This window comes from Patella vulgata, chromosome 1, assembly GCF_932274485.2.
Source record: "Patella vulgata chromosome 1, xgPatVulg1.2, whole genome shotgun sequence".
Lineage (NCBI taxonomy): Eukaryota > Metazoa > Mollusca > Gastropoda > Patellidae > Patella > Patella vulgata.
The window spans coordinates 61572246-61596698 of NC_065879.2; the positions used below are offsets into that span (position 1 = coordinate 61572246).

General features: G+C 33.4%; 1 protein-coding gene across 2 annotated transcripts in view; it reads right to left on the reverse strand.

Annotated features, from left to right (window-relative positions):
- Positions 1 to 24453, reverse strand: part of LOC126831351 (tyrosine-protein kinase SRK2) — a 44143-nt gene that overhangs the window by 9019 nt on the left and 10671 nt on the right. Inside the window, exons 1-8 of one of the 2 annotated variants that reach the window (XM_050561923.2) lie at positions 16706 to 16789; positions 9769 to 10159; positions 9210 to 9313; positions 6490 to 6651; positions 5478 to 5642; positions 4478 to 4737; positions 2951 to 3104; positions 345 to 476 (exon numbers count right to left, since the gene is read on the reverse strand). In XM_050561923.2, the coding sequence (XP_050417880.1) occupies positions 345 to 476; positions 2951 to 3104; positions 4478 to 4737; positions 5478 to 5642; positions 6490 to 6651; positions 9210 to 9313; positions 9769 to 10159; positions 16706 to 16766 (1429 nt within the window). In that variant the 5' untranslated portion in view covers positions 16767 to 16789. Of the gene's footprint in view, positions 1 to 344; positions 477 to 2950; positions 3105 to 4477; positions 4738 to 5477; positions 5643 to 6489; positions 6652 to 9209; positions 9314 to 9768; positions 10160 to 16705; positions 16790 to 24453 lie in introns of those variants that run through there. The other variant, XM_050561924.2, reaches the window with a different exon arrangement.

Below are 24453 nucleotides of genomic sequence, written 5' to 3' on the forward strand. Positions count from 1 at the left end.
ATTTCACTTCTCATAAACATCATGAAATCTTATTTAGGAAGAGGAGTTTTACATACTAAGCCTGTTCCCCAATCCCATTCAGAATTCCTGAATACCGAATAAAAATAATGTTTTAAACAAAAAATAATCATAAAATCTTGTGACGTTTATGGTCAGATTTTCATGATTTGATAACTTAACTGGTAATCTTATATAAAATTTAGTATGTCACCTGAGAATTAAAATTCAAAATATAAAGAGAAAAAAATGATTTTGAGTTTTAGCGTAGGAGCCATATTGTGATCAGTAATTTTCTTGATGTCAACAATACATCTGTTATAGTTTAATGATTTAAATGTACTTACCCTCATATGGTTCCTTTCCATATGTAAATATTTCTGTCAATACAACACCAAATGACCAAACATCTGCACGTGAACTATATTTATTATATAGTAAAACTTCTGGTGCCATCCATTTTATTGCCATCTTTAATCCTGCAGGAGACATGGTTATATAACTTTATTTTGCATTTTAAATTAGCAATTTTATACATCTATTATTTTTTGTCTGCTACATTTATGTATTGTTTGTTTTTGATTTGTCAGCCAGTTTGTGTGTACATTGTCTATATTAACCCTCTAAGCTTGGTGTTATTGGTTGGGAACGCTGAGTATCGATAAGGTTTGTGCTCTCATATAAGCCAATACACATGCTTCACACCAAATTTAAATCAAACGGTTCATATGCAAGATACCCCCACATTTTACAAGGCAAACAAAGGGAACATCGATAGGGCTCATCCTCTCACTGTCCCAATGCATCATATCAGATAGGTTGGCAGCGACCAAAACATAAAAGTGAGAGAGAGAGAAATGGGGTTTAACGTCCACTCGACACAAACTAGGTCATTTCAGGACTAACATATGGTTTTAATTTTATTTCAATAATTCGCTTGCGCGTAGGGGTCTTTAGCGGTGGGAGGAAACTGGAGGACCCGGAGAAAACCCACGAGGTTGGACAGGCGACCCTACTCCTTGTCACGTACAACCGGGGATTCGAAACCACGCCAGTCGACTCAATGACAGACTTTATGATACAGCGCGCGCACACGCTAACCATTCAGCCATCCAACCCCCCAAACATAAAAGTACACCAGCTAAGTCATCCATACAGTCCACAAGGGTTGTTACATATCTGTTCTTTTGTCAGTAATGGATTATGATTACAAGATATTAAAATATAATTAAGAGTAATAGCCTATTAAGTAATTATCAAAATTTGATTGGCTTCTTGTTACTCCCCATGCTAACCTTTATTATACAGAACAGGCCATATGATGAATTAAAAATCAGAAGGCTAAACACTATGTAAATAAAAATTTTTTGTAGGCAATCGGATGATAACTATAAAAACATAACTCTGGCAATCGCTATCAAAATGCATCTTCATCTTATGACCTTATTGACCTTAGCTCCGACAGGGCTAATGAAGGCGAGCATACGCCATACAGTGTGCTATGAGGGATGTTTTGCCCGTGCAACAGCACTATGGCCGACTCTTATATCGAATTCCAACTGCCAAGGGATCTTTTACGTGCACGCCAATGTTTACACGGGACCTCGGTTTTTCGTCCCATCTGAATGACTAGACAACTGTCCTTGTCAGGCCCTCTGTCCTGCACCACTGACAAGGGGAAACCATGCTGGAAAATCACAATGAACTTTCTAGGCCAATGCAGGGATCGAACATGCGACCTCCAGGCTAGCGAGCCAGCGTCCTACCCACTTAGCCATGGTGGCTCCCCTCATGACCTTGTAACATTGTGTATAAATTTCAAGTAAATCGGATGATAATTTAAGCCTCTAGAGCATCCACAAGATTTTTCAAGGTGATCAAGGGCAGTAATGATCAGAAATTGCTGAAAATCATAATTCTGTCATTAATCACTGAAAATCTATAGGCTTCTTCATCTAATGACATTATGTATACATTTTAATTCAATCTGATATTACCTTTAGCCCCCAGAGCGTCCACAATATTTTTCAAGGTGATCAAGGGCAGTAATGATCAGAAATTGCTGAAAATCATTTTAATTGAAATCTGATGAATAACTAGACAAGATATTTCAAAGAGATCAAGGGACATAACTCTGTAACAAAATGCATCTTAACTTCATGACCTTTCACAATTTCAAGTCAATCGGATAAGAACTTCAGTCTCTAAGAGTGGCCACAAGATTTTTCAAAGTGATCAATCTAGGGACATAACCCTGACAGTAATACATGTAATCGGTGTCTTCATTTCATGACCTTAAACACTATGTATGAATTTAAAGTCAATTAAATATTAACTTTAGCCTCTAGAGCATCCACAAGCAATTGTGGATGACCGATGGACAGGGAGGTATAAAATTGTTTAGAGTTAACAACCCAATTTTTGACTAAAAATGACTTTTGACATGACTTTGTATAATAAACCCTATTGATTATTATTATCCTAGGCTGAATAGTTATAAACCATTTTCTTCAAATTACTAACACTGAAATACCTTGATAACATTGTGGTATTATACAATTTTTGGGAAATATTCCCTTTTTTAGGTGGATTGCATCCCATATTTCAATAAAGTCTGTATCTTTTCAGGCCTAGGATTGTACAGTGCAGTAACATTTACGGTTGGCCCGCTGATCGGTTCACTCGATTTGATAATACTTTTGTTGTTCATTGCTTATGTTGGTGTATTGTATGTCTTGTCTGTGGGTAAGTCATATGTGTTGCTGTTTGTTTGTGTGTGGTGTCGTTCTCCGCCACTTACTATTTAAAGTGTACAATGATACAAGATTTATCTTAGATAGCTAAAAACTTTGTTGAATGACAAAAAAATGTCTCAGAAAATAGAGAAATTTAATGAGTAATGAAGTTATTTCTATACGATATGATTTGTTTGAAATATTTAATTCTTCCTAACCTCTTCTGAAGTTAAAGTCTGGATTGTTTGTAGCTTTAGTCATACCGAAACCAGCAATCTTTACGCGATTCTGTTCTCCTACCAAGATATTTCTCGCTCCAAGATTTCTATGGACGAACCTCTCCTTCTCCATATATGCCATTGCATCTGCAATCTGAAAAAAATGTACAAAATCATAATAATAACCTAGTTTACATTAGTTTTTTTATGGTTCTTTTTTTCTCGTAAATATGCACTTGAATCATGACTTCAGATAAAGTTAGAACAATAACACTGCAGTAGACGATGTTAGTTAGTCAGACATGTTTACTATAATAAATAAGACTACCATAATGCACCTGTGTTGTCAGATGCGTACTTTTGAGTTGTTAACATTTTCGATGCAGTACTGGCTTTTGATTGTTGTATATAAACAGAGAAAAGAGTATCACAACATCCAAATGTTTATGTGCTACAGAGAAATTTATCATCTAAATAAATATATGCGAAAGTGAAATAAAATTTTTAACGTATTCTGTCCCACATACATAACAGTGAAAGCTGCCAGTGCAACAGACCTACGGTGCAAGGAAAGCATGAACCCCTTCAATCATGAAAAGCATGTTTGGTAAATCAGCCATTGTAATTGGGAAAGTTTTAAAATGGCTGTGTTCACGGACTGTATTCCACAATGGGACCATGACAACTCACTACAGCAATGGGGTTTGCAATTATTGGCATCAGGAATGCTAAGATGTGAAGCAGTCTGCAGGACATTTGGGTCACCATCCCTCATTAGTCAATTGCTGCAAAAAACATTAACAGACTATTAACGTAAAGGGCCGTTCTGGTAGACCCAACAGTACGTATGGTGCTCTCCTGTGCATGAGCCAATTACATGTACATGGCAAGGCACCACGATTTCGCCCCACAACAAAATGAAAGTAGATCTAAATCCACTTCTACAGTCAACATTGTGACGTGGTCATAAATCAGGATACAAATTGTACCATAGCATCCTAATCATAATAGATATGCATCTTATCTGAGTGACTGACGTCTCTAAATTTTAGTAGAGAGTGTGTGTCATTTTTGATGTCAACAGTTACTCCAAAAAACAGACAAATAAACCTCTTTTTTTTTAACAAATTATTATTGTCTAATAATGGACAACATCTTTTCTATATAAAGATCTGTACAAGTTACAGTAATCCAAAATAAACAGAAATATGTCATGTGACTCATGTCATGTTGTAATTTATCAATATTCACACGATAATGAGTCAACGTCTAAACGCATCCCAGGAAATTAAACGGTTCATCTAATAGATAAATAAACGGGACATGATTAATACACGTCTCAATTACACGGTCAACTACACAAACGTACAAGTATATGATTTTTGGAGGTTACGTGTATAAAATTGTTGTAACTACTATCAAACGATAATTTGAAAGTAAACCATATGTATAGTTTCTCACGTTAGAAAGAAACAAGTAAATGGTACCCAAGTTCCAGTGCTCTACTGATTTGGAAGGAATATTTACCTGTGCTCCAATTCGTATTAACTGATGTTGGGTTAAATCCTTCCCAGAACCCTCTCGTAGATACAATGACAGACGGCCATTACACATATACTCTGTTAATATAAATACAGGTTCAAGGCCACTACAAATTCCCTTTAAACGAATAATATTAGGATGTTGTAATGTCTTTAGAATCTGAGCTTCATCTAAAAATGCTGCCGTGGATACACAATCACGATTTTGAACTTTGACAGCTACATCTACAGACTGACCTATTTTACCTGTGAAAAAAAACCAACATACAATATATTTTAGAATCTGAAGACGTAACAAAAAATAATATATTTTAGAGTATTAACCTCATCGTAACACTAATCAAGAACTATATATTTTTGTTTATTCTAATAATCCACTTCCATGTTGGGTTCTTTAAAAAGGGCAGAAACCAGAGTATTTATTTCTTGTAACTAAAGTTTATAATGTTGCTTTGTCTTTTTCATATATCATATATAAATGGTACGGTTACCAATCAAGGGCACTAATTAATAATGTAAACATTCTTGGCTTGTTTTTATATCCTTTCCTTTAAATTGTACAATATCTTACACTTTACTTCTTATCAGTCAAGACACAAATGACAATGAAATGAAATGGGGTATAATGACCTGGTCGCTCACAAACCTATGAACGAACCCCATGACTTTCATAGGCAATGATGATGAGTTAGTTGTATTTTACGTCTGCTTCCACCGAGGTGATATCGCAGACAATAGGCAATTTTGCAAGGTTGCTTTTAACTAAATAACTTTGCCTTGTGAAAACCAATGTCAACCGACCACTTTAAATACTGACAGGGGTTGTGTACTTTTTCTTTCTAAAACACCTGCCATATCATTTCCTTGATGTAGACAAAAGAAGCCTTAGTTACTATACCACAAAACAGGATACATCACATATTTTCATTTTAAGATGGCCATGATTATTACTAATTTAAAAGTAAACCAAATAACCAGAAACTTACCCAAATAGACATCTGCAAACTGTCCACTGCCAACCTTTTTAATAAAAGAAACTTGGCTTCTTTCTGTGGCAAACTCATCTTCCTTACCGCGTTCCATCGCCCATAGTAATGATCTGGGTTTATTACATACCTGGGTTAATCTACAACATAACCCATCTGGGATTTCTGTAAAAAAAATATCAACAATTTTTAAGTACTTTGTTTACTTCAGAATATATGACAAATCTTACGATATATGTCAATTTATATAAACCAATTATTATTAACCGTAGTGTATTCATTCAGTGTTAAAGGAGCTAAATCTCTATTCTTTGAAAACTAAAATGGACGAAAATGGGTCAAAAAGCATATATTAATGTAATATGAGTGAATATGAACTGATTTCCATTCATTTTTATTATTTTTTTATTGTACTGGTAATCAGATTTGTTCCTTGAAATACACAAACAATCCAAATTGAATTGAATTCTGTCAACAAGCGGTTGCCAAACAAGAGACGCCTACATTTTGGAATTTTAAGATAGGCGGAGAAGAAGGAAAATCACATTGAATTTACCCGTTTTCATTAGCCGAGTCAGAGCAGAACAGTAGGATATTAAACCCCATTTCATTTTACATCGAAATTGAAGAAAAATCAATTAAAGACAGTCTACTGTGTATTCACAAATACTTACAGTAGTTACAGTGAATATATATACCCCTCATGTTAAAAAATATTTGTTTTAACAGTGTTCTTTATAAACACAAATATAAATCTGTGTGTTGTGTAACACATCAAGAGTTATTTAATGTGTATAGATAGGGACCTCTGTTTTATGTCCCATCCGAAAGATTAGACTCCTTGTTCCTTGTCAGACCATCCTTCGTACAGAACTAATCATGGGTACCTTTCTCTACCAACACTAGACATCCTGGTTAGTGAGTCAGTGCTTTACTCACTGAGGCACCATGGTTCACATTTATAATCAAACAAGTGTTGGTTTCGTTGAAAATAGTATTTAAAACAACTTACCCATATAATGATCCACTAATTCTAATAAGGAAGAGAAAACCCGTTTCTGTGTAATAAAAAATAAATGCGAGTTCCCTTCAGCCTTGCGTGCAATAATTTTATAGTGTTTAACAAGGTAACCACGTATTTCATCACAATCTCTTACACTCAATGTGTATGTATCTAAAATATACAAGGTCATAATATACACAATATAATATATACGGTAAGTACAATATTTCAATCTTTAACAAGCACAAGGATAGAAGAATGGGGTTTGAAGTCCAACTGTGGCAGTAAATATTCAAGCTTGGGGCAGATAAAAACTGTATGGCTTTTAAATAAGCGGCTGCACAGATGTCCACATTTTCCAAGATATGGAAGGTGAACTGGCAAATCAATAAGGTCCATCCTCTCATCGTCCCTAATGCTGGTTAAATGCTGTCAACATTCAAGATATGTATGCCCACATTTTGCAATAGATTGACAGAGGAACCGGGAAAATCAACAATGGTTTGTTATTGCTTGTCTATATAATTACCCTGTTCGTCCTCTCATGACCCTAATACTTCACTCCAAATTTGAGAAAAAAATCTGTTAAAAACTGTACAATCTATTGCATTAACAAGGTTTCGGAAAAACGGGGATAACTGATTAACGACTCGTTGTGGGGCAGTGTAATTTGATAAGGGTTTGGGCGTCGTTTTCTCCCTATCCCAATGCTTCACACCAAATTTGAAAGATAGGTTGCCAAGCAACTAACCTTACGCCCACAGCAGCTCAGTCGTCCGAGTGGTCAATAAGGGTTGTCGCATAGTTATTTATTTATAGGTACAAGACCATTTCATACAGATCGAATAATAACTTTCAATGTTAGAGCGTTCACAAGGTTCTACAAAGTCAAACAAGGGCTATAACTCTAGAACTAATTAACAAAAATTAAATAGGCTTCTTCGTTTCACTAATTTAAATGATGCATATAAATTTTATACAGATCGGATGATAACTTTTGTCGTTCGTACGTTCACAAAGTTCAACAAAGTAAAACAACTGTCATAACTTTAGACGTAATATAAATGTCATACTGATCGGATGATAACTTTTGTCATTAGAGCGTTCACAGTGTTCGAAAAAGTCTAACAAGGGCTTCTTTGTTTCACCACTTTAAATAATGCATACAAATTTCATACAGATCGGATGATAACTTTTGTTGTTAGAGCATTCAAAGGGTTCGACAGTGAAACAAGGGGCATAACTTAGACATAATTAATGGAAATTGCTTCTCCGTCTCACTAATTTAAAAGATGCCTATAAATTTCATACAGATAGGATGATAATTTTTGTCGTTAGAGCGTTCATAAAGATGCAATAAAATGAAACAAGGGCCATAACTCAAGAAGAAATTAACGGAAATTATTGAAATTAAATATGTTAACGTATATCAATTTCAAAACAATCAAATGATAAATGTAGTCTGTAGAGTGTTCACAAGAAAGTGTGGACGACAGGGGGGGGGGGGGGTCGAATGGTTAGCGCGTGCAATCTGTATCATAAGGTCTGTCATTGAGTCAACTGGCACTGTTTTGATTCCCCGGTTGTACGTGACAAGGAGTAGGGTCGCCTTATCCAACCTCTTGGAATTTCTCCGGGTCCTCCAGTTTCCTCCCACTGCTAAAAACCCCTCCCTACGCGCAAGTGAATTATTGAAATAAAATAGAACCATGTGTTAGTCCCGAAGTGACCTAGTATGTGTCGACTGGAGATCTTTCTCTCTCTCTCAATAAATAGATCTGTACAAATCTGTAGCCTAGACTAACCAGCGGTTGCCAGGCAAGATACGCCGACATTTTGCAAGAGATGGATGGAGAACAAGCTAAAAACAAAAGCAATTTTTCAAACAATCAGGGGCCATAATCCAGAAAGTTATGGTCTGAAATGCACAAATATCGAAAGGGCCCGAGATCTTTGGGTTATAAACATACATTTCAAGTTTCATCAAAATTGGATAAAACCTGCGACCTCTAGAGTGTCCACAAGCTAAAAACATGATTTTTTGTACAATCAGGGGCCATAATCCACGAAGTTACGGTCCAATACATGTACATGCCAATTTCGAAAAGATCTGAGATCTGTGCGAGATACACCTATATTTGAAGTTTCATCAAAATCTGATAAAAATTGTGACCCTGTAGAGCGTCCACAGACAAATTGTGAACGGACACATGGACGGACAGGGGCGACAACAATATACATGTACATATCCACATGAAATTGTGGGCGTATAAAAATCTGATCAAAACTCTGGCCTCTATCATGCTGACAACCATTACAAGCAGTGTGTACAGGTTTTGGCAAACAAAGGGTCATAATTCTAAAAATATTTATCAGATTTTGACAAAAAGAAATAGGGATCCTCGTTTTGTCACAATGCAAGCTTCCTGAACGTTTCCAAAAAAATCTGGCCACTATTGCACTGAGGTTTCGGCAAAAAAGCAGCATAATTCTACAAATATTAATTCAATTTGGGCAAAAAGAAATATGTAGCCTTGTCTTCCACCCTTCCCAAAAGTATTCAAACTTTCATTTTTTTTTTTTCTAAATTTTCCTCGGCAATGGTCTTTTGAGGACAATGTACTTCTGATATCCAATATCAAATGACTGAATATCATCAGACAGACAAGAGCAACCGATCTCAGAATCAAATGCTGAGATTGTTCAGTCCGTTGAATAATAAAACTTACCTGGAGATTGTTCACCCTGTCGTATCAAAAAAGTCCCCTTGGGATAATCTGGTAATAACAACCATTCTTCGGATGCATTTCTTGTCACTTTGCCGAAATACCAGCTAGAATAAATATGTATTTTACCATAAAATTGCAATATGGTTAGTTACAAAAATCAATCCAGAAATACGACGAATGACTTGTGTAATAATAAAGATAGCCACTGCGCTCACAAGGTTTTCAAAAATGGGTGGGGTAACTCTGGAACGTGCAATTGGTTACTGAGCTACATGTATAGGCATTTGAATCTTGGCAGCCATGTTCTTTTAGGCCAAAATCTTCAAAATTCAGTGTGTTATAAAATTATCTCAGGAACAGTTACTTCTCCTAATCCTATCAAATTGAAATTTGTCTTTTCATGAAAAATGAGCATACAAATTACAAAGCAAATTCTTGGAAAATTAGACAGGGTACAGCTTACTTTTTCCATTTTTTTAGTTTATTTGAAACCGAATGACTCACTAGGAGAATACAAATTAGAAAATATGATCTACTAGAAATAATAAAAAAGTCTTACTCGTGTGTTCGTAGTTTTTTCTCTTTAGGAGAAGGTGGACAAATATGTTTTGGCGGTGAGACTGGTATACTGTGAGGTGAAAAGACTGTATTTTCTTGTAATGTGTCCGATAGACTCAACACAAAGAAATTATCGGGGAATTCCTCAACTCCTTGTAATGGAACATATGTATCCTTCCGACACATGGGACAAGGGAAATAACCAGGCTTGTTGCCAGGATTACGGCGCACATAGTCTTTCAAACAATTTTCACAGAAAGTGTGTAGACATGGCAGAGCTTTTGGTCGTTTAAACGGCTCCAAACAAATTTTACATGAGAGGAATTCGTCCTCCAGTTTCTGTTTAAGGGACGTTGTTGTGGGCAGCTCGCAATTGGCCATTTTTAGCCATTCTGAAAAAAAGAAAAGAAAATATATAGATATTAATACATACATGTAATCTAGAATAATGAACTATATGTATAAGATTACTTCTTTAAATTAACGGAGTGAAATTGTTTCAAACCACTCTGGGCAAATCCACGACAAAAAATCTGTGTCTGAATCAACCTTGTGTTCAGTTCAAACTTTTTAAATTATATTTGAAACCTGGGCTTCCACTTCAAAATTTTCACTGTCGGTCATTTTTAATAACGCACGAAAACTTTGCAAAATAAATTCATATTTCATGTTTTTTATTCATGGTAGGGTATTGTGAATTCACGTGTCTATACCACTTTGTCAGCATGGTGTACATAAAAATTATATACCGGTATTGGGCCTAAAATGAATATTAGTAAGGCTTATGATAATTATATTACTGAAATATATCCTTTTGGCTACTTAAAAAAAATCAAAATAGCTGAATTGGCTGTAGAAAAACCATTCCAGTAGCTCACATGTATTACCATGCACTATAAAAAACACACTGATGTCGAAATGAAGATAAATATAAAATTATCCACAGCATATTTCTCTCATTTGTTGTACATGTATATAAATTGTAGAGATGTACAACAACTTAAAACAAAATGGTAGATTATTCCATAAAACATGTGCTTGATAACTAAAAGAGCGCTGACCATAAGAGACTTGTTGAACAGTTTTGGACTTTAAAAGTAGTTTATCTAATGTATGTAATGTTCGGCCAGGTGTTTAAAGTTCTTAAAGATCTGAGAGGTACATGTAAACAGGAGCTAAATTATTTAAACATTTAAAAGTAATAAAATTTTAAAATCAATTCAATACTTAAAGCGAGAATTTCATATTTTCTAAGAACGTCAAAACATAATTATTTCTATGTCTTTTTCTCAATAGGTGATCAACTCACTATTATACGACCATGGGCATTATTTCCCACCCTTAAAAAACATTGACACAGGAAATGATAACACAATTACCTCCCTTGTTTTCCTATTGCCTCCATGCATTAGCTACCTTCAAACGTTGGAATTTGAAGTTGAAAATGATATTTTTGCCAATTTCTCAGCTGGCAATAGTGAATTATAGGATTAATAGGATTATTCTTTAACAAGGTAGGACGGTTTATTGATACCATCTATTTCAAGGCTTTATTTTAGTAATTTTAAAAATATAACTTAAAAATATGAAATTGTAGCTTTAACAGGTAACCAGTGTAAATTATATAAAACAGGAGTTATGTGATTGAATTTCTTAGTTAAAGAAACAAGTCTAGATGCAAGTTATCTAATCGGGATGTGACTAGAAAATTAACAAGTAGCAGTGACCTCTACAATTCATAATTTACATATTTTACCTATATTTCTGATATTAAAATAGCACAATTTATAGACATTTACTTGAGCTCCCATAACCATAAAACTATCAAAGATTATGCCAATATTATGGGCAGAATAAGATTAAGATGAAAATATATCACAATTACCAAATACAACAGCGGGGTTACTTAATTGATGCCTTGAGCCTAATAACAAATATTCGGTTTTATCATGATTCAATTTTAGAAAGTTCTTTGACAGCCATTTTCTAATTTCACTAATACAGTTCTCAAGTTGATGGACAATTAGGTGTAAATGAAATATGTAATTGAGTATCATTGGTTTACAAATGAAAAGTGAGACCATATTTTCTGACAATATCACCTAATGGTGACGTATTAAGGTTAAACAAATTGGACCAAGAAGAGAACCTTAAGGAACCCCAGATGACAAAACAGATTTATGTGACGATTTACAATTAACTAAAATACACTGTTTTCTACCCACAAGATAGCTTTCTAAAAGATTTAATGCAGAGCCACAAATACAGAATTTAAAAAGAAGTCTACTTATAAAAGAAGAGAAGGATCTGTGTTGAAAGCAGCAGATAAATCATCTGGATGGGCCTTTATCTGAGAAGCAATACATTTCTCTAATATTTTAGAAATAAAACTTAAGTTACAGACAGGTCTGTAATTTTTAAAAACATATTAGGATCCAGTGTAGACTTTGAAAACCTTGGGAATAGTAGAAGATGATATACAAAGAATTAATAATATTGGTAAAAACTGGAATAACTTCGTCTAGAAAGTCCTTAAGAACAGGAGTTGAAACAGGATCTAATCAACAAGATTTAGGAGCAGATGATTTAATTACATGTAGCTTTAAAACAAAAGCTTCACTAACCAAGTTAAAATTTTCTAAATAAACAGAATTTTTTAACTTATCAAAATCATGAGCGTTAAAGTCCATAACAGTTTTATTTAAATAATCAAGTTCAGTTCATTTTTCTGTATTTTTATTTGAAAGAAATCTGAGAATAAATTTGCGAGTTCAATATCATTACCATTGTTTCTGTAAATATTTTTTTTTTTTGATATTGTTTATCTCCAATATCAATTTTCTTACACTTAATAGATTACTTAAATATAAATGCTACATGTACATCTCCTCCAAGCGAACCTGTAGCGCAATGTTGTATAGAATATCCATTGAGTACTAAAGCTGCAATTGTTGAGCCACGTTTCAGTTATTCCACAAATATCAATTGAATTTTCAAAATATAATCAGATAAAATTGTTGTTTTATTCCTTACAAAGTTGTTAAAACCGACGCTTCATTTTCTAATTTGCATAAGATTGTTGTTTATTTTCCGTTTTGTTGTAAAGTTTTTGATCTACCTTTATGTGATTTTTGATAGAGTTTGAGGTGGATTAGTGTTTAGAGGTTCATAAGGTCTGTTGGTGGTGATAACTTTTAAACCTCTCTGTTTATTTCTCCCTATTACTGCATTAATATCAATGCTGTTGATCACTGTTCTGTGTCTTTTTACTGCATCATTTCTAATACTATGGTAATAGTTGGATTTAAAACATTAATCTTTTTAACCAACTGCTTTCCACTCCTCACGCCATTATTATTATTATTATTAAAACAGTGCGATTCGGCTTGAAGGTTATTGTTGTAAGAGTTCAGCTGTGCTTGATATCAGGTGAGTTGATTCAGATAGCTCACTAGCCACAATAGATACAAATTATTATGAAACATTTTGATGAAATACTGCATTCTGAGTTACTATTTTAAACAAGAAGCACCATTTGGCACAGAAATACAAAAAAAAAGCCAACAGTGAGGCTGATGTCCCCGCCGAAATCCCAAAATAAATAATTAATCGCACAATTATCTTTTTCAAAAGTATCGGGCAATCAAACTGATTATCAACTATACACTAAGTTTCATCACTCTCTATCAGATAGAATCAAAGTTATCTTGTCGCAAAGCATCGACCAATGAAATGGCTTAGCTCTGCTTAGCTTTAGCTCGAAATGTTAATCATTGAACTCAGTCAAGACATTCACTTAATGAACAATTACATCAAGTTTAAAAGGAGTTGTTATCTTCTAAAGTTTTGACCAATCAAATTGCTTATCCCTCCTTAGTCTAAGTATAAGCAGAAAATTCTCATCATCGAACTTAGTCAAGGTAATGACAAAATGAATCTATACTTGGAGTTTCATTGCTCCCACTTAATTGTAACCAAAGTTATTGTGCCCCAAAGCATCAATCAATCAGATTGCTTATATCTGCTTACCGTAAGCAGACAATGTTCATCATCGAACTCCAAGGCATTCACCTAATGAACGCCTGCACCAAGTTTGAACATCCTACCTCAATTAGAAGGGGAGTTATTGTGTTCCAAAGTCTCAACCAATCAAATTGGTTATCGCTCTGCTTACCCTCAGCAGTTAGTCAAGGTATTGATGTGATAAAACTATACACCAAGTGTCATCACTCTCACTCAATTAGAACTAAAGTTATCGTGTCCCAAAGCATCAACCAATCAAATTGCTTATCTCTAACTCCGTCTCCATCAAGGCATTGACCTTATGAACACCATCACCAAGTTTGAACATTCTAGCTGAATTAGAAGAAGTGTTATTGTGTCCCAAAAAGTGTGACAGACAGATGGACAGACAGACAAACCCATATTAATAGTCGCCTGCTTTCTCTGAAAGGCGGGGGAAAAAAACAACCACATGCAGAACAAATACACAGCTGCCTCCTACTCCTAGGCACTTACATAATGTCTTCAACCTAGGTTTCCTAAAATTAGGCCTAAATTCTTAATGGAAAGGCGATCTTCACAATTGTTACATTAAACAGCAAACACTATTTCGCATCAAAACGTTCCACATGCACAACAATAGAACTGAAATCTATCACATAATTTATCCACAAATATATAAATTATTGAAAATTTGTTTTACAATTATTTGAAAGTAACGACTATGCCACGTCTGCGCATTATATATTTGTATATCAAAATCCACAATAAAACACAGGCACAAAAAACACAGAGCACAACAAGGCACAGTCAGCCACTAAGGCGCTTACAATAATAGTTGCAGATATAAAGATAGGTTGCCAGGCAACGAAACATACATGTACGCCCACAGCAGCTAAATCGTCCGGGCAGTAAACAAGAGTTGTCAGATATTTTTACTTTTTTCGGTAATGAAACATTTATAATACACTAAAATCTAATACAGAAAACCATTAAAATTTGTTTGGTTTTTATAAAGTTCTGCCCCATGCTAACGATTTGTATACAAAAATGTTAATACTGTATCATGGATTTAGCTGTTCCAAGTCATAAAAATTCATTGAAAATCAATATACTTGTTCGTCTCAAGGTCTTAAACACTGTGTATAAATTTAAAGTCAATCGGATATTAACTTTCACCTCTAGAGCATCCACAAGATTTTTTGAAGTGATCAAGGGCCATAACTCTGGCAGTAATTATCGGAAATCGCTGAAAATCAATAGGCTTCTTTGTCTCATGACCTTAAACACTGTGTATAAATTTAAAGTCAATCGGATATTAACTTTGGCCTCTAGAGCGTCCACAAGATTTTTTGAAGTGATCAAGGGCCATTACTCTGGCACTAATTATCAGAAATCGCTGAAAATCAATAGGCTTCTTTGTCTCATGACCTTAAACACTGTGTATAAATTTAAAGTCAATCGGATATTAACTTTGGCCTCTAGAGCGTCCACAAGATTTTTTGAAGTGATCAAGGGCCATTACTCTGGCACTAATTATCGGAAATCGCTGAAAATCAATAGGATTCTTCGTCTCATGACCTTAAACACTGTGTATAAATTTAAAGTCAATCGGATATTAACTTTGGCCTCTAGAGCGTCCACAAAATTTTTTGAAGTGATCAAGGGCCATAACTCTGGCAGTAATTATCGGAAATCACTGAAAATCAATAGGCTTCTTCGTCTCCTGACCTTAAACACTGTGTATAAATTTAAAGTCAATTGGATATTAACTTTGGCCTCTAGAGCGTCCACAAGATTTTTTGAAGTGATCAAGGGCCATAACTCTGGCAGTAATTATCGGAAATCGCTGGAAATCAATAGGCTTCTTCGTCTTGTGGCCTTAAACACTGTATATAAATTTAAAGTCAATCGGATATTTACTTTAGCCCCTAGAGCGTCCACAAGCAATTGTGGACGCCGGACGGGGACGACGACACTATACGACCACATTTCAATGTGGGCGTATAAAAACAATTTGTCAATAAAGGTTGCTAACAGCAGGCCCATCGTGGCCAGCCATTTTGAATTTTTGACAGTTGACAGCCGATCAACACAATGTAAACCTCTCCATGATAGATAAGTCAAAATGAAAAAGCAATACATCTTTCACATAAGAATGATCCTGGTGATCACGCACAAACATTAGATCAAAAATCTATCACATCCATTATTGATAAATATATAACTATCAAAAATAACCTTCACAGTACCATTTGAAGGTACTGGCTAACCTGCACATGCGCAATACTTGATAGTCATATTAAACAGTAATTCCATTACAATTCCTACCTATATTTAATCTGGTACATGCAGATATAAGAAGACATCTTTATTCAGATTTTGGAAAAAAAGTCATGTTTTTTTTTTTTTTAAATTTTGATAAAAAATCTGATTTTTTATATAATAAATCAATATTTTTTTAAAATTGAAAGCAGATTGCCTCCTTTAATATTGGCTTCCTATTGCGTCCAATGGAAAAGGCACTGATTTTTTCCACAAATTACAAATGTTAAACGAGACGGTAAATAAAACTAAAGCAGAGTGAGACAAGTATCGTCCATCTGGAATGGGAAAGTAAACCAATCAAAATCAATATAGGCGTCTTCATCTCATGACCACTGTGTATAAATTTAAATTCAATTTGGTATTAACTTTAGCCTCTAGAGGCAGTAGAGCATCCAAAAGCAATTGTGGACAGCAGATGGATGACATTTCAATATGGGCATATAAAAAGTCAAAATCATCAATTGGCAGTCGGAAAACTTTCTTGAGCAGTGAACTATTCTACTGGTAGATGTATTTGAAAAATGTCTGGACTAGATGACATACATGTACATGTACATGAAGTATGTACATGTAGTGTAGTATCAGTATGACATCACACCAAATCTTACCTTGTAATATTTTATCCATATTGGTTGCAGAAACTTTGAGTTTTTTCACTTTTTTCTTCATATTTAACTTTTTTTTAATTTGCAACTGGTTTTATCAGAACTTTTTTAAAATAAATAAAAAACAGAGTTCTATGTGACTGGTGCTACATGTTGATAAAAGTCTCAATGATAAAATTAAATTGACGTCAAAAGTTTTCATTAAAATTAAATCCTGTGGTTAGTATCTCTTACTTACATCATACCACAGTAGTTGTTAAATCTTTAAATCTGAGGTAAGTAAATCTTATCACTAATTAATAACCATAAGGTGATGAAATCTGCATAATAATTTCTTCAAGTAGTCAATTAGCTAACCATAGACAGGATAAATAATAAACCTGTCCTATTTAAACAATGTTCTTACAAGGCCATAAACTTCCCATCTGTTTACCAAAATGTCTAATTCACAACCAACCTCAAATGCATAAAAACTTGACAATATCTGCTTCATAACTTCATAAACCGATTTTCTAGGAGTGAACTGAATATTTGCCAAAATTAAAACTGTGTTAAATTTATCTTTGACCTCTGATTTGTATGTCTGCCAGTTATAAATCAGACCCAAACCTGGTCTGCTACCAAATCATGCTGGGAAGAAAATTTATTAAGTACATGTACTGTACTCTTCTCAATCCAAATTTTTCTAATTTAAAATATTGTTTTAAAAAAAAGATAGGCATAACTGGAATTTTTCGGTGGTTAAGTTAATGTAGAAATGAATAGTTTCCAGTTTTAGAACTGAAATAATTATTTCAGCAAAAAAAATCCTCTCTGAGTATTTGTATTCAGATTGCAAATCATTGCATACTATCTTATTTGTTTAACATGACAAAGTTTATGAATAAGCTTTAAACAGTTTTTTTAAATGGATCTTAAGATGAAAGGAGTAAAATCCATCCTATATATTGTATTTAACTTTTTCAATAACACTAGAACTAGTCATTATCTTCATACAAGCTAGATTACTAAATCAGCAATTAAGCCTTCACTTTAAACCGTTTTGGCAAATTACACATCCCTGATATGAATACTAAGAATTACAATTTGGAAATTCTCATCTTATACAAATCACTTCTTAAATCTTAATCACTGTATTCACACTTTGCAATTGAATGAATATGTTAAAATAACTGTCTTTCACATCTGATTCCCAAATTTTCACATTTACGCAATAAGTTTATCTTCACATGTTTTTAACTTCCTCTCTCGTTGGTGAATGAACGTTTGTGTTCTACGCTACTCTCAATGAATGAAAGACATTCTGAAATCTCCTTCCAACTTAAAAGGAGAAAAAAATGGCCACTGAGTACTGCGTCTGTGAGCTATGAATGAAGCTGTATCAACACAGGAAACTGCCTGCTGATTGTTGAGATTGTAGTTTTGGCCAGATTTCAGGTAAACAGCAAGGAGCAGATGATTGTAGAGTTTATTTGTCCAGACCTCAAGCTGTGTATCTGCTTGATTTATAAGGACAATGGCACTTCCTCTCTTGCCTCTTAAAAACCCCTTTAGATACATTGTACATATCCAAACATCCTTTTCTTTCAATTAAACACCTCCTGTTAATCTCCTCATTTATAACTCAAAAAGATGTCAGCATGTTTAAGTCATTATCTTTTAATCTTTTATAATTCCTAACACATCAACAGTAAATTACATAATTATGATCATCTAACTTATTAACATTCTAATTCTATGTAGATGTGCTTCTTTTTCTTGTTGGAGTAAGGCACTAGCTCACTAATCTTGACGTCCAGGGGTTTGACTGCGGTTTCCCCTTGTCAATGGTGTAGGACACAGGGGTTTGGATGAGGACAAAAAAAACTAGGTCCCATGAACAAATTGGCATACATGTAAAAGAACCATCTAGGCAAAATTTCCTAATAGCACATTGCATGCCTGTTTTCATTAGCCCAGATGGAGTAGAAAAGTATGACGCTAAAAAAAAAAAAATCTTGTAACTTGTTACAAATGGAGATAGTGAACATCTCTTCAAATTGTGTTAAATTACAATTTGCTATATCCTGACAATTTTCTAATTTTAAAGTTCCTATGCAATCAAAAATATATTAAGGAATCTTTAAGTAACATGTAACTTTTCTTTTCCTTTTCAGTCAAAATATGAAAATATGAATGATAAATTGAAGTAAGTGGAAAGTCTACTAGGCAGAAGGATCTGTTTAAAATTAGATTTCGCTTGTCTTATAATAACAAACACATGTTGACTGTTTACAGTTGATCAATTCAACTTAAAAAAAAACAAACAACCCACAAACACACATTAATTACTTCCATCACTTATAATTACAAGTATGAGGATTTCAAGATGCCATTTGATTTATTTCTTAAAACATATTAATTGTGGAAAATATTGGGAAGGGTGGTTTACATTGATTTGAAAAAGGAGGGCACATTGGTTAAATTACCCAATCTTTTGGTAGACCTTATTACAATCAATGGAAGGGGGGTAACTAATGAACCCATCTAAATCAGGATGCAGAATTTTTTGTTTTTTTATTATGTATAAATTAATACAAAATCATACAAAATGTATAATAAGTGTTAGGTACAGCGATATTTATCAAAGACAAAAAAGAATACCGCAAAAAATGACATTATCAAGAATATCGTCGAGCCCTAAAATGTGGGTATTTAAAAATTATACAAAAGATTATCAGGTTCTCTCAAAGATTTAAAACATAGATGAGAATATTACATGTAGATTAGAATTGCAGATCAGTCAGTATCTACAACACATCTAATGTAATTGGCAGGTGATGGGGATTGATGTTAAATAATGATGATGATGATGATGGTGATGGTGATGATGACCATGAAGATGATTTATTTATAATATATTTATTTATTTATTTGTAAAAAATGTAAGATATAATACCTTTGAAATTTGTACATTTTAGCAATGTTATTGAAATTTACAATTTACATGGAGATGAATTTATTATAAGCTATGGCTTGTTTTCAGATCCACAATATCAGTATGTATGTAAATAATCATGGCAAATATAATAGAAACAAAATATTGTTTAAACCAACATCTTCTGGTGGAGATGAAGAATCGATTAAGATTGTAAAGATCCATAACTCTAGAAGTACTTGACAGGATTTGTGGAAATTCAATAGGCTTCTTTGGTTCACTAATTTAAATGATGCATATAAATTTCAAACAGATCAGAAGATAACTTTTGTTGTTCGAGCATTCACAAGATCCAACAAAGTGAAACAAAACAAGGGCCATAATTAACAGAAATTGCTGAAATTCAATCGTTTCTTCGTTTCACCAATTTAACTGATGCATATAAATTTCATACTGATCGGATAATAACTTATCAAGGTTCAACAAAATGAAACAAGGGACACAATTCTAAAAGTAATTAATGGAAACTGATTAAATTCAATAGGATGCTTCCTTTCACAAATTTAAATGATGCATAGAAATTTCATACGGATTGGATAATAGCTTTTTTCGTTTTCTAGAATGATTTGATTAAAGTGCCTCTCTGATTTTGAAATCGTACTGACAGCTTTTATTTGCTGTTTAGTATATCCATTTAAAAAGAAATCAGATGATAAATGAGTCTGTAGAGCCTTCACAAGAAATTGTGGATGACGGACGGACGGATGGGGGTGGCATCTGGCGGCAATATACAACCACATTTCTATGTGGGCGTATCAAAACTTCATGTAGATATTTACAGTACATTGTACGTTAATATGGTCCAGTACATATGGTACATACATGTACATGTATGATGTACATGAGCATTGTATGAAGAATACAGAGGTCAACCCATGAGGCAAGAGCTCTGTCATTGTACACAGATTATGAAGTAACACATGCCCATCATCAGAGGATAGACCACCTCCCCTAACCTGCCTCCTCAATGATACTAGGAATACAAGTTGAGATTGCATGTGTAGCAACAGGGTCCCTTCAATCTTATACATGTACCTAACCTAACAAAACCAATTGTACATAAATAGTCTTGAATTGAAAGGTAAAACTATATTGGTTTTTTTTAATATAAATTGTTGGTACATGTATGTGTAGGTATCTGTAGATTCTATTTTATGAGCAGGACTTGAATAAGTGGAAGTCCCAAAAACTGTGGAGGACATTCAGGCAGCTATTCATCATATTCTTTGAGACTACAAATGTATCTGTAATTTTATAAGATTTAATTATTATTTTACATCATGGAGCAGACTCCAAAGCAAAATATTGAATTTTAGGAAAGTCTTTTTAACCTGTGCTATCTGGATTTACCAACCTATTGATGACGATTTGTTTTACTAATTTTATTACTTTATTTTTCATTTTTTACTGCTCACTTCACCAAATGTAAAATTTAGACTTTTTTTGGTCTTTTCCAAATAAACAAAGTTAGGCCTTAATAAACTAGGGTACGTGTAACTAAACTCTATAATTTATCATCCATTTGGGAAACTTAAGTCAGAAAGAAACAAACCTTAGTGGGAAAAAATAATAAGTTCTAGATAATTTAATGCATTGAATATCAAAATAATCCACCCATAAAACATGAACTCAATCCAAATAAATATGGTTTCTTTTATCATTTACTGAATACCTGTACCCTCTGACCTGTCAGTGTACAGGTATGACCCCACTTTTTAACACCTGACATTACTCGTTATCTACACCTGTTCACATCTGAGTGACCAATATTTTTTTTTTTACTTGGTTAACAAGTAATAGGTTTGCTAATTTTTATTTTCTCCTATCTAATATCCCTAGTCAGCTCATGAAGATAAAAAGCATGTACACAAATCATCATTCATGTCTATTCAAGCATTTATTTTAAATGTACTCATGGATTAATTATTGAAAAGACAAGATAATTTTAATATCTTAATTTAATAAATATTTGACATCTTAACTTAAAATAAATATTTCACATTTTGATTTAATAAATATTTCACATCTTACATGAAATTTAATAAATATTTCACATCTTCATTTAATTTCACATCTTCATTTAATAAATATTTCACATCTTAAAGATACATCATGGGAGATTCGATTAACGAGTTGGCAGTTCTCACTGTAATAATTAAAAACTAGATAACATAAAGGCAATTTGCTGAAAATTTCATTCAAATTGATCCAATACTAATTATTACTAAAGTCAGTACATGTACGTTAAACAGCAGTCTCGGTTATCCATTTAATCGTTTAATCGAGAAGGAAAGTTATGCAGTAAATCGGATCAATATCCACTTAAGATCCCAGGCTAGCGATGCCATCTAGAGTTGATTATGGTCTGGATAAGTTAATTAATGTCTAATTAATAATTTAGATAACATTTCAGGCCTAAAGAAAGACCTGCAATAGACAGATTTAGCTATTGCATAATATATGTTTAATTTAATAAATATTTCACATCTTAATTTTAAAGTAATAAATATTTCACATGAATTAGTCAAGAACCTTTTGATCCTTTCTTATCCCAACTAATTGCTCTCAATTTTGGTATACAAATAAAACTTCATTAATAAAACCTAAATATCATAAAGGTGAAATTACAATAACTTATAACTAAGCAAAACAAAGTTCTGTTTTCATAGTGATTTAAATTCTTCTTCCAGGAATAGTAAATTAAACACTGTGTAACTATAAGCTTATACATTTTAATTTGATTTTCTAATAACTTTTAATTCGATTTGATATTAACTTGAGCCTGTGGAGTGTGGACTGTAGAGCTTCCATAAGAATTGATTATCAAGGGTAATAACAGACATTAATTATCGAAATTCATTGAAAACCATTCCTTGTTTCATGAAATTACATGTAGGCACTGTAGAAACTTGAATGATACATTTAGTACTTTAGCCCCGCATGTACATGTATATATTCCAATCTAATTAAAACACTGATGTATGTTTAATATCAATTGCCATAATCATCAGAAATCGTTGAAAAATGTTTAAATGATAGGTTTCTTCATCTCATGACCTGTGACTGATTAAATTTACAAAGTAAAGTCAATCAGATATTAACCTTAGCGTCTAGCGCATCTGTAAAATATTTTAAAATGATCAAGGGCCATAACTCTGGCAGTAATTACCTAAAATCGATGAAAATCAATAGGATTCTTCGTCTCATGACCTTAAACACTGCGTATAAATTTAAAGTCTATCAGATACATGTATTAACTTTAGTCTCCAGAGCTTCCACAAAATTTTTTAGAGTGATCAAGGGTCATAACTCAGGCAGTAATTATCATAATTCGTTGAAAATCAATAGGATTTTTTGTCTCATGACCTTAAACACTGTGTATAAATTTAAAGTCAATCGGATATTAACTTTAGCCATGGACGGGGGCGGCGACAATACAACCACATTTCAATATGGGCGTATAAAAAACGAAACAAAAAATAGATTTGTATTTTAATCAGAGTGAAGTATATTCCTGAAACAATAGCTGACAAATCCCTGTCTAGCAACTGAAATACTAAGAGAGAAAACTTGTGGTTTTGACGAGGGTGTGTCTATCTCCATTCAAATCTCTTCTGATTACCATGTTAGAAGTCGTATTTCCATTACATAACATGACAGTCCATCTCCTTGATATTGGGTCTCCCCAAAAACTACGGACAGTTATTAAAGGTATTATAGGATGATGAAAATATTGTTTGTCTGCTGCATGGTCCAACAGAAGATTCCACATGTGGTGATTACCCAATGTAGCAATATTCTGCTACACGCTGTTTAATTGAGCATTATACATTTCACACGTTATGACGTAATGTAGCCTTGACTGTATTTATATACTTTTATGTTAATATAAATAAAGCTCTGGTTAATCCAAATTGGTTTTGTTACCCTGTAATGTACATGTACATGTATTGGTCGTTGATCTGACTATGGACCAGTCATAATTTGGACAGAAATCAGCGGTGAGTTCGGCAGTGTTTGAGTGGAATTAGGTCTAATCAAATGAAACACTGTGAGGATTATGACATATAAGTGGATTAAGAAATTTGGCATTAAGAGACTCAATTGCAAATGGCTATCTATTGATCAATGTCCAGAAGAACTAAAAATTAAATGCATTTTGTACCCTAATTTTGAAACATTAAAATCCTGTACCAATGTTTGCTCTCAATTTGCGTATAATACTGTGGCAGAATCAAATGCAAAGTCAACTGACTGTCACGACAAATAGACTTAAAATCAAAACCTTATAGTACATGTACTCCTGCAAGTTATAATATGGGACATGTATTTATTGATTTACAAATATGTTAAAGATTTATTTATTGTCTTGCAGTTATAATATATTTTATCACCCAATAATACATGCTACAGTAGATATCGCTTGTGTGATAAATTTCATAATCTACTGTGATATCTCCTTAGGAGATATATCGCTTAACATGAATTTGATTGGTCAGTTGAAAAGGAACTATTTTCAAAGAACAGTTCATTTTTTATTAAAAGTAACTTTTTTTTGGTTAAAAATGAACTATTTGTATTTAATTGACCTTGATGGAAACACTGGGTCAATATAAAGGACTTTGCAATGGTTGAATTGCTGTCAAAAAATGATGTATCACTACGCCGTAATGTTCAGTAAAAGTGAAATCTACAGTAAAGAATTATATTTATCTATTTGTGCATGTAAGAAAGGATTGGGTGATAAATAAAATCTCCTTCGTACTCGTCTTTT